A 10,947-nucleotide genomic window follows, 5' to 3' on the forward strand; every position below is an offset into this window, starting at 1 on the left:
AACTACTGAATGAATACTGAATACTTATTACTCACCTCTTTTCATATGACAAATATACTGAATTCTCTTGATTGTACATTTCTATTCCCTTCTGAAGTTTATTAACTTCAGGTGTAAGTTCACTTATTTTACTTCTATTAGAGAAGAAATAAGAATGTCAGCAATACTTTTAATCCAAAAAACTCTAGTTAAGCAAAATTTAAACTTTCCATTAATATGTAATAATAATATAAATAGTTTTGTGAAATTAACTAAAAGAATGCAAAAAGTTTAGGTGGCTTATTTCATTAAGAATGAGGTATATTCTGGCTGGGTGCAGTGGCTCAAGCCTGTAATCCCAACACTTTGGGAGGCCGAGGCAAGCAGATCACGTGAGGTCAGGAGTTCAAGACAAGCCTGGCCAACATGGTGAAACCCCATCTCTACTCAAAATACAAAAATTAGCTGGGCATGGTGGCACACGCCTGTAGTCCCAGCTACTAGGGAGGCTGAGGCAGGAGAATAGCTTAAACCTGGGAGGTGGAGACTGTAGTGAGCTGAGATCATGCCACCACACTCCAGACTGGGAGACAGAAGGAGACTCCATCTCAAAAAAAAAAAAAAAAGAATGAGGTATATCTCATCCTATTCTACTCAACTGATGAGAAACTGACATAGATTCATTGACAAAGATGAAATAGAACCAGAATGAAAGCCTGGTCAAACTAGTACAAGCCACAGGCAGATGTAGGTGCTTAACTGTCATCATCACAGCTGCTACTACCCTCTAGAGCACAGCTTCTCAACAGTAGCACTAATGACATTTTGGGTCAGTGATTAGCACTTCGTGTTGAGCACTATCTTGTACACTGTAGGATGTTTACCAGCATCCTGGATCTGAGTATCAGTAGCACTTCCTCCAACCTCACTTGTGACAACCAGAAACATGTATAGAAATTGCCAAATGTTCCCCGGGGGCAAAATCACCACCAGTTGAGAACCACTGCTCTACAGCCAGACAATTACACAAATAGCTAGAACTATTCTTTGATGTGGAAGCACAAATCCTGGGGGAGAAAGGCAATGCAATCATTAGGAATAACTACATTTCCTTTCCTTCTTTTGATTAAAAAGTGGCTGAATGTCAGAGATACTAAACAACCGATGGCCTTACTATCTTTCTTACTACTCTTAGCTTTGAGAACAGATGGGGGGAACCATACTTTTCTTTATTGCCTTCTAGGAGTTTGAGACTCAACAGGATCCAGGTAACTGAGAAACAAAAGAAAACAGGGCTTTCAGGGCATGATGGGAGGGTGGATTAAACAAAAGAGAAATAAAAGAGAAAGAAGATACAAATAATGTGCCAAAAAGAAAATAAGGTAAAATGAGAAGATGGAGATAGAACAGTAGAACAAGTAAGTGGAAAAATAGTAAGAATAAGAAAAAGTCATTGATTTAGAGATGCATCCCCAGAGACATACAACAAAAGTTTATGAGGCCGAGTGTGGCAGCTCACGCCTGTAATCCCAGCACTTTGAAAGGCATAGGCAGGTGCATTACCTGAGGTCAGGAGTTCAAGACTAGCCTGGCCAAAATGGTGAAACCCCCATCTCTACTAAAAATACAAAAATTATGTCAAGCACAGTGGCTCACTCCTATAATCCCAGCACTCTAGGAGGCCAAGGTGGGCAGATCACCTGAGGTTGGGAGTTCGAGACCAGCCTGACCAACATGGAGAAACCCTGTCTGAACTAAAAATACAAAATTAGCTGGGCATGGTGGCATACACCTGTAATCCCAGCTACTCGGGAGGCTGAGGCAGGAGAATCACTTGAACCCAGGAGGCAGAGGTTGCAATGCCAGAGATCAGGCCATTGCACTCCAGCCTGGGCAACAAGAGCAAAACTCTGTCTCAAAAAAAAAAAAAAATACAAAAATTAGCCAAGTGTGGTGGCAGGCACCTGTAATCTCAGCTACTTGCAGATTACAGGCACGAGGCTGAGGCAAGAGAATCACTTGAATCCGGGGGGCAGAAGTTGCAGTGACATGAGATCCCATCATTGCACTCCAGCTTGGGTGGCAAGCAAAACTCCATCTCAAAAAAAAAAAAAAAAAGCTTATGAATTAATTAAAATTAGGCCACATTGGTAGCAACTGACCAAATATATACTTATGTGAAACTTACTGATTAATATAACATAAATAAGTATACATAGTTTCCCTTTCGTATTAGATGTAGCTGGTAACATTTTAATGATATGAGTAACACATTTCAGATTAATTACTGAAAAAAAACATAAAAGATTATTCTTGGCCAGGCACGGTGGCTCATGCCTATAATTTCAGCACTTTGGGAGGCCGAGGCAGGTGCATCACCCGAGGTCAGGAGTTTAAGACCAGCCTGGCCAATATGGTGAAAGCCCATCTCTACTAAAAAATACAAAAATTAGCCAGGCATGGTGGCGCATACCTGAAGTCCCAGCTACTCAGGAGGCTGAGGCAGGAGAATGGCTTAAACCCGGAAGGCAGGGGTTGCAGTGAGCTGAGATCACACCACTGCACTCCAGCCTGGGTGACAGAGTGAGACTCTGTCTCAAAAAAAAAAAAAATTATTCTTATCATTAGATGAAAAAAGTGAACTTTTAAAATGCTACAAGGGGTTGGGCATGGTGGCTCATGCCTGTAATCCCAGCACTTTGGAAGGCTGAGATGGGCGGATCATTTGAGGTCAGGAGTTCAAGACAAGCCTGGCTGACATGGTGAAATGCCACCTCTACTAAAAACACACACAAAAAATTAGGTGGGCATGGTGGCACACGCCTGTAATCCCAGCTACTTGGGAAGCTGAGGCAGGAGAATTGCTTAAACCTGGGAGACAGAGGTTGCAGTCAACCGAGATCATGCCACTGCACTCCGGCCTGAACTACAGAACAAGACTCTGTCTCAAAAAAAAAAAAAAATGCTATGAGGCCAGGTGTGGTGGTAGCTTATGCCTATAATCCCAGCACTTTGGGAAGCTGAGGCAGGAAGATCACTTGAACCCAGGAGTTCAAGGTTGCAGTGAGCTGTGATCATGCCACTGCACTCCAGCCTGGGCAACAGAGTGAGACTCTGTCTCTAAAATATAAATAAAATAAAATAAGTATGCTATGGTTTCAATGTTTGTGTCCCTCTGAAATTCATATCAAAACTTAATCTCTGGCCGGGCGCGGTGGCTCACACCTGTAATCTCAGCACTTTGGGAGGCCGAGGCAGGTGGATCACGAGGTCAGGAGATCCAGACCACGGTGAAACCCCGTCTCTACTAAAAATACAAAAAATTAGCTGGGCGCGGTGGCGGATGCCTGTAGTCCCAGCTACCCGGGAGGCTGAGGCAGGAGAATGGCGTGAACCTGGGAGGCGGAGCTTGCAGTGAGCCGAGATCACGCCACTGCACTCCAGCCTCGTGACAGCGAGACTCCATCTCAAAAAAAACAAAACAAAACAAAACAAAACTTAATCTCTAATGCAATAGTATTAAGAGGTAGGGACTTTAGGAAGTAATAAGGACATGACGACTCTGCCCTCATGGATGGGATTAGTGCCTTATAAAAGGGGTGAAGGAAACTAGCGAGGCATCTTTTGCCCTTCCACTCTTCTGCCATGAGGACACCTTGATGGCACCATCTGTGAAAAACAGGTGCCCACCAGACACTGAAGCTGCCAGCACCTTGATCTTGGACTTCTGTGTCTCCAGAACAGTAAAAAATAAATTCCTGTAAGTTACCCAATCTCAGGTATTTTATTATAGCAGCACAAACAAACTGAGAGAAAATATAGCTCACGTACATGCAAATTCATAAAATTATAAATCTCAGGCTAATTATACTATCACATTTATTTTACAGCATAGTCAAATTAACCAGAAATTGTTAGAATACAAAATAATTTTTAGAAATCAATAGATACCTAATTATCCTAATAAGTGCCATAGCTAAAACTTCATATTAAAGTTATATACTCTATTTTGACAGAAGGTACACAATATTTCGAGTAAAACATACAAATGAAAAGACATGCTTAACATACCTAAGAAGCCCAACATAGTAAGATTTGTCTAAAATTTGCCTCTGGGGACCTAAAAAAAAATGTTTTAAGTGTTATTGTTCAGTTTGAAATGCCACCAGAATAGCAAATCCAAAGCACAATCAGAATTACACTCCACAGAATTACTCAAGACAGTCTTCATGAATGCCCCAATGAATCAAGAAGAATCACTGAAACTGAAAAGAGAACTAATATCTTAGAATCATGACATAAGGGAAGCTTCAATTAAAACTACGAAGGTGGGGCTGTTAAGACAGTAGACTCTGTAGAACAGGACAAGGGAATGAAAATTGAGTCTAAGGGAATCTGCAACAGAGCTGTCCAAAGTAACTTTCTGCAGTGACAGAAATATTCTAAATTAACACTGTCCAATAAAGTCGACAGAGGGACTACAGAGCACTTAAAATTTGGCTGGTGCTACTGGGGAACTAATTTAAATTTCTGACTACTGGCTGTCATACTGGACACTGCTGACATTCCTCAGTGTGAGAAAGTGACTATGATTTTTTATCATTTGTCTCAGAGACTTTTTAAGAAATGGTCTTATATTTCAGTAGAACTAAGAACGTATTCCTGGCCAGGCACGGTGGCTCACACCTGTAATTCCAGCACTTTGGGAGGCTGAGGTGGGAGGATCACTTGAGGTCAGAAGTTCAAGACCAGCCTGGCCAATATGGTGAAACCCCATCTCTACTAAAAATACAAAAAAATTAGCTGGGCATTGTGGCGTGTGCCTGTAATCCCAGCTACTCAGGAGGCTGAGGCAGGAGAATTGCTTGAACCTGGGAGGTGGAGGTTGCAGTGAGCCAAGATCACACCACTGCACTCCAGACTGGGTGACAGAGAAAGACCCCATTTCAAAAAAAAAAGTGTTCCTAGGTTAAATGTCTCAAACCTTGTAAGAGATGAAGTGCCCTGCAAAGTATGAGTGTATTAACTATAAGGTCTATGCTGAGAAGTCGAGCTAATACCTTATTATACTGGGAAATGGGGCACTAGAGAAGGTAAGAATGAAAGTCACAGTAGACAGCTGTGTGTAGTGGTAATGTTCCGAATTCTCTCTTAAAAGGCTTTGAGGTATACTTGTAGAGACTAACAATCTTAAATTATATTGGTTCTGTTTTGAAGGATAAATTAATACAGAAATAAACATTTGATAAATTTACTATAGAATTTTAATGTCTTTACCTTTGATGTTTTAAAATAATATTAAACATATAAATATTTCTGTGCATCCACTCAAAAGGCTAGTTAAATGACTATGTAATTTTGAAATATTTTTTCATGGTACTGATAATCATTAAGCAAACATTTCTAAATAATCAATTCATTTTTAATATTTAGTGATTTAGATGTTATTAGAATGTAGATGAAAAAATTTAAGTTTCTTGAAAGGGATGATATACTGTATTATAAAGTAGCATATATGTGGCTGGGCATGGTGGCTCACGCCTGTAATCCCAGCACTTTGGGAGGCCAAGACGGGCGGATCACGAGGTCAGGAGATCGAGACCATCCTGGCTAACACAGTGAAACCCCGTCTCTACTAAAAATACAAAAAATTAGCCAGGCGAGGTGGCGGGCGCCTGTAGTCCCAGCTACTCGGGAGGCTGAGGCAGGAGAATGGCGTGAACCCCGGGGGGCGGAGCCTGCAGTGAGCCGAGATCACACCACTGCACTCCAGCCTGGGCGACAGCGAGACTGTCTCAAAAAAAAAAAAAAGAAAGAAAGTATCATATATGATATAATTAATTTTGTACTAGCAGTATATCTTCATTCCTGATAGATCATCTGTCAAAAATACAGAAAACAAAAATCTCTGAAACAGCTCACCACAGGCTACTGACCACTGCCTATGATAAAAAGAAAAAAAAAAAAAAAGGAGTTTACCATACTTTGGTTTATATATACCACAGATCTAAATTTTAAACTCTAATATATAATGTATTCTTATGCTTCTCTAAATACATATGCAGAAGCATAATGAGAGATTTAATATAAATCTATGTGTTAGCCTCATTTCCTTACATAAGTATTAGAACAGATGCTAATTATCAGAAAAAAAGTAACATTTCTTGACTCACTTCTCATAAATACACAAGTATTTTAAGTGTTATTTTAATATAGAAACTATCCAAACTATTTCAGAGTATTTCGATATAGTACCAAAAATCTAATTTTCAATCTTGAACTTTTCTCCAAGATTATTTCAAAGTTCTTCAAGTTGTACTACAGCTCCATGTCAGAAAAATGAAGACTGAAATAGCTCACATCTGTATATAGCTTTCTAATTCAAACTGTATTTTCATATTCACTCTGTTGTTTAACCATCACAGTAATTTTGTGAATCAAAGAATAACAATATGCTATAATTCTGATTACATGCCAGAATTACATGTAATAATTCTTACATGCTATAATCCTGATTTAATAAAATGGTACTGTAATACTTATTGTTCAAAATATACTCAACTTTTACTTTTTTTAATTGTTCACAATTATTTATTTCTTACAAAACACAGGCCCAAGTGTGATACTTATCTTAAAATAGGTACCTTTCCTCCCAGTTTTCATTCCAGTCAAACCTTGTTGTGTTACAGGGCGATCGGCAACTTTGATTTGAGAAGACAGAACTCCACCAGTCCCTATGGGACAACCACGAGAACCTGGTCTTGCTGTCCCAGGTGGCATCTAAATGACAAACAAGATTTCATTTTTAGTAAACCAGAAAAAACACTGTACATCTACTATTGTAAAACTGCAAAGACAATTTTTTAAAAAAACAAAATTCTACTTGATTTGTAAAAATTTCCTTATTTTTTAAATGTCTGAATTATTAAATACTGTTGTTCAATTTATTAACATAGTTCTTTAACATTTAACGTTCTATGACTATTTAAAAATACATTTCAGGAAAATTTTAAATTGTATACGTAGACATTATTTATAATACCTCAAAACTGGAAAGGAGTTAAATGTCCACAGTAGAAAATGGTTAAATAAGCTGCAGTATATAAAAAGGGCAGTTTAAGTTGGGTGCAGTGGCTCACACCTGTAATTCTAGCACTTTGTGAGGCCAAGGCAGGTGGATCATGTGAGGTTAAGGAGTTCAAAACCAGCCTGAACAACATGGCAAAACCCCATCGCTACTAAAAATACAAAAGTTATCCAGGTGTGGTGGCACACGTCTGTAATCCCAGCTACTTGGGAGGCTAAGCCACGAGAATCGCTTGAATCTGGCAGGTCAAGGCTGCAGTGAGCCGAGATCATGCCACTGCACTCTAGCTTGGGTGACAGAGTGAGATTCAGTCTCAAAATAAGTAAATAAAATAAAAATTAAAAGGCAGTTTACAAGATAGTATTTATAATTCCGTTTTTGTTTGTTTTAGAGACAAGGGCTCACTATGTTACTCAGGCTGGTCTTGAACTACTGGCCTAAAGAGATCCTTCTGCCTCAGCTATCCAAGTAGCTGGGATTACAGGTGAGAGTCACTGTGCCTGGTTCATAACTCTACTTTTTTAAAACAAAAAAAGGCTGGAAGTTTGGGCATGGTGGCATGCACCAACAGTCCCAGCTACTTGGCAGTCTGAGATGAGAGGATTGTTTAAAACCCAGGAGTTCGAGGCCAGCCTGGAGAACATAGAGAGACTTTCTTTTAAAAAAACAAAAAATAAAGACAAAAATAAAAATTTTAAAAACTATACGAAAAAATAGTAATGATGATCGATAATGATATTATAGTTTTTATTTTCTCCTTTATACAATTTGGTATTTTCAGCCTTATTGCAATGAGTATATATTACCTTTAAAAATCAGGAAAAAATAAGAAAACTTTAATCTTGTAAAAACAAATGGATATAAATCCATCCTAAGATGACCATGTAAGTACTAAAGGGCTTACATTGTTAAACAAGCATTCATATTACTACTCAACATGATTCTCTACTTCAGGTATGCAAAATCCAACATAACACTATATGACCTCAGGAAAAGGCCAAAAGACTTCCTTTATGTCAGTTCATATAATACATACAGGCATGAGAAGATATAAAAGATGTGAGATAAGGCAAGGTTTCTCTTCAAACAGCCTGCTCAGCTACTTATTCTCTAATTCCAGGTACCCCCTGCCTTTCTTCTCCTTTTTTCTCCGTTCTGATTTTACTACATGCCCAGGCATGCCACAGCCCCAGCTCACATTCCTTTCCTTATTTAGGAAAAGACTGGCTCTCTAGTCCTTTGTAGATGACCCCTTCCTCCTCTCCCCTCTCTCCCACCATGCGCCCACCTTATCTAAGAAAGTTTAAATGTTTAGCCAATTGGGTCTAGTTTAGATTGTGCAGTCTGACCCCAGCCAATGGGGAAAGGACACGAGGGCAGGAGTCACATTAGGAATAAAAGCTTCTACTCTACTTTCTTCAGTGTGCTCTCGTGACAAGCAGCCCTGTAGGAAGCACCCCACTGCGCAAAACTAAATTTGCTTTGCTGAGAAATCCTTTGTTTGAGTACTCGTCTTTCTTTATGACTCCAAGCTTTATTTTCTAACAATTCTGGGGGCTTGTCCAGGATTCCCATTCTCCTTCAAGAAGAAGTCTTCAGTCACCCCACCCAGGGGGAGACGTGTACCACCGTCCCGTTGCAGTGGCCTCAGGGACAGGAGACTGAGATCCACCCATTCTGACAAACAAATCCAAGCTCTCAGCAATGGGGAAAGGAGAGGCTTACAACACCACGGCGACCAAGTAACTCTGTGCACAGACCAAGGTGAAAAATGGTACAAGAGCAACAAAGTATTTCCTAGGTGGTCAGGGTATCCTGGAGGATAAAAGTGTGTGTAGATGATGTTCACACTACTGCTGTGTGGATTGAGAGGGTCCTATCTGCGTGGTCCTGTGGTCACCTCATGTGGCAGATCCTGCCATTTCCCACAAGGGAAGCAGCCAGAGTGGAAAAAGCAAAAGAAGGGTGCAAGGAGCCTCCAACAGGTGGGGCTAAAGGATAGGCAAGAAATCTCTAATACGAGGGACTGAGCCTTAACAATGCCTATGGAAATCGATAGGCAAGAAATCTCTAATATGAGGGATTGAGCCTCAGAGCCTCAGTGAGCTTCTGAAAGGAGGAGGGCGAGAAATCTCTAGTAGGAGAGGTTGAGAAGCTCCAGGGAAAGGCCTATTTCAGTTAGACACCATCCCAAACCTCCAAGATGGGAAATGTTTCAAGTAAGACAGGAAAAATAAAGAGCCAAGCGCGTGATGAAATTCCTTCTGATAGTCCCTTGGGACTTATGTTAAAATATTGGAAAGATAATGAAAGAACTAAACATAAAAGAACACAGCAAATGATAAAATATTGTTGTTTTATTTGGACTGAAGGCCCATCCTCAAACCCTCAGTTTTCCTGCCAAAATTTGGTTCCAATGAAGAGTGGATTTGTCAGCTCTTAATCGAACATGTTAATGACAAAAGCCCTGTCTCCCAAAAGGAAACAGACTATGCTCTTTGTTGGAGGCAAGAACCTGTCCTCCTTTACCCTTTAAAAACCAGAGGGAACAAGCCAGAAACCAACTCCTCTAACAGAGAAAGAGTCCCTGTTCCTAAACAACCCACACCCACCAACACATGGGATCCTCTGGATCATCTTCCTTTGCTCAGTGCCCCTGACCCTCCCCCTCAGACAGCTGCTGCCACCTCAGGTCCCATTCCAGATCCTTTCCCTGCTCATGTTATTCCTCCTCCTTATAACCCTGACTTTGGGAATTATCATCCCATGAGCCTTTCCCCTATCAGCCTATTAAGTACCCCTCCCTGAAAGGACTTCAACGTGAGATAGAACAATGTAAAAAGGATATCCAAAATTTCCCATTTCCCTCCACACCTAAGGAGTCAGCCCCAACTCTCTTCCCCTTAAAAGAGGTGCCACAAGGAGGGGGAGCCATTGGCTTTGTAAATATTCCCTTGACCAGTTCAGAGGTGCGAAGTTTGAAAAAAGAGCTTAAGCTCCTGTTGGATGACCCTTATGGGGTGGCTGATCAAGTTGATCAATTCTTAGGACCTCAGTTATATACCTGGGTCGAGTTAATGTCCATCCCAGGCATCCTCTTTTCGGAGGAGAAAAAAAGCATAACTGTAGAGCTGCTATGGCAATTTGGAAACGTGAATACTCTCCTGGTCAGAATGTCCCTACCGCGGACTAAAAATTTCCCGCTTAAGACCTCAGGTGGGACAATAATAATGCAGCTCACCGGGAAAACATGGAAGATCTAAGGGAAAATGATAATAAAAGGAATTAAGGAATCAATACCCCGAACTAAAACCTCTCTAAAGCATTTGATATATAACAACAAAAAAAGATGAGGGGCCTATAAAATTCTTAGACAGGCTAAAGGAGCAAATGAAACAGTATGCAGGCCTAAATTTGGAAGATCCCCTCGGGTCGGGAATGTTTAAGCTCCATTTTGTCACTAAGAATTGACCAGATATTTCAAAAAAGTTACAAAAATTAGAAAATTGGGAAGACCAACCGCTAAGTAAACTTCTTAGGACAGCTCAAAAAGTGTATGTAAGGAGAGACGAAGAAAAGCAAAAACAAAGAGCAAAACTTATGCTATCCACCTTTCAACAGGTGGCTCCAAACCCATATGCTTCTCAACAAGGCTTCCAGGGGGCCAAGAACTATAAAGGATCCAAACCCCCATTCAAAGGAACCAAGCCTCCAATTAGAGGACCTGGGCCTTCATTTCCTAGGCCCTCTAAAGAGTGTGGGGGAGCAAAGTCAAAGAATCCCAGAATTGAAAGGGCGGAAGGACAAGATACATGTTACAAATGTGGAACAGGCCACTTCAAGAGACAATGTCCCAAATTAAAAAGGGAAAAAGAAGTCCT

The 10,947-nt window shown here is 40.5% G+C and overlaps 1 protein-coding gene across 4 annotated transcripts in view; it reads right to left on the reverse strand.

Annotated features, from left to right (window-relative positions):
- Nucleotides 1-6,759, reverse strand: part of IFT74 (intraflagellar transport 74) — a 98,061-nt gene extending 91,302 nt beyond the window's left edge. For 3 of the 4 annotated variants that reach the window (XR_009215192.1, XM_058445236.1, XM_032164213.2), the window contains exons 1-3: nt 6,624-6,759; nt 4,051-4,099; nt 36-134 (exon numbers count right to left, since the gene is read on the reverse strand). Coding sequence is in view for 3 of the 4 variants with exons in the window: in XM_058445236.1 (XP_058301219.1) it covers nt 36-134; nt 4,051-4,099; nt 6,624-6,759 (284 nt within the window). In the remaining variant the exon portion in view is untranslated. Of the gene's footprint in view, nt 1-35; nt 135-1,202; nt 1,252-4,050; nt 4,100-6,623 lie in introns of all 4 variants that reach the window. The other variant, XM_058445237.1, reaches the window with a different exon arrangement.
- Between the last annotated feature and the right edge of the window lie 4,188 nt (nt 6,760-10,947).

Source organism: Hylobates moloch, unplaced genomic scaffold (assembly GCF_009828535.3).
Source record: "Hylobates moloch isolate HMO894 unplaced genomic scaffold, HMol_V3 SCAFFOLD_10, whole genome shotgun sequence".
NCBI lineage: Eukaryota > Metazoa > Chordata > Mammalia > Primates > Hylobatidae > Hylobates > Hylobates moloch.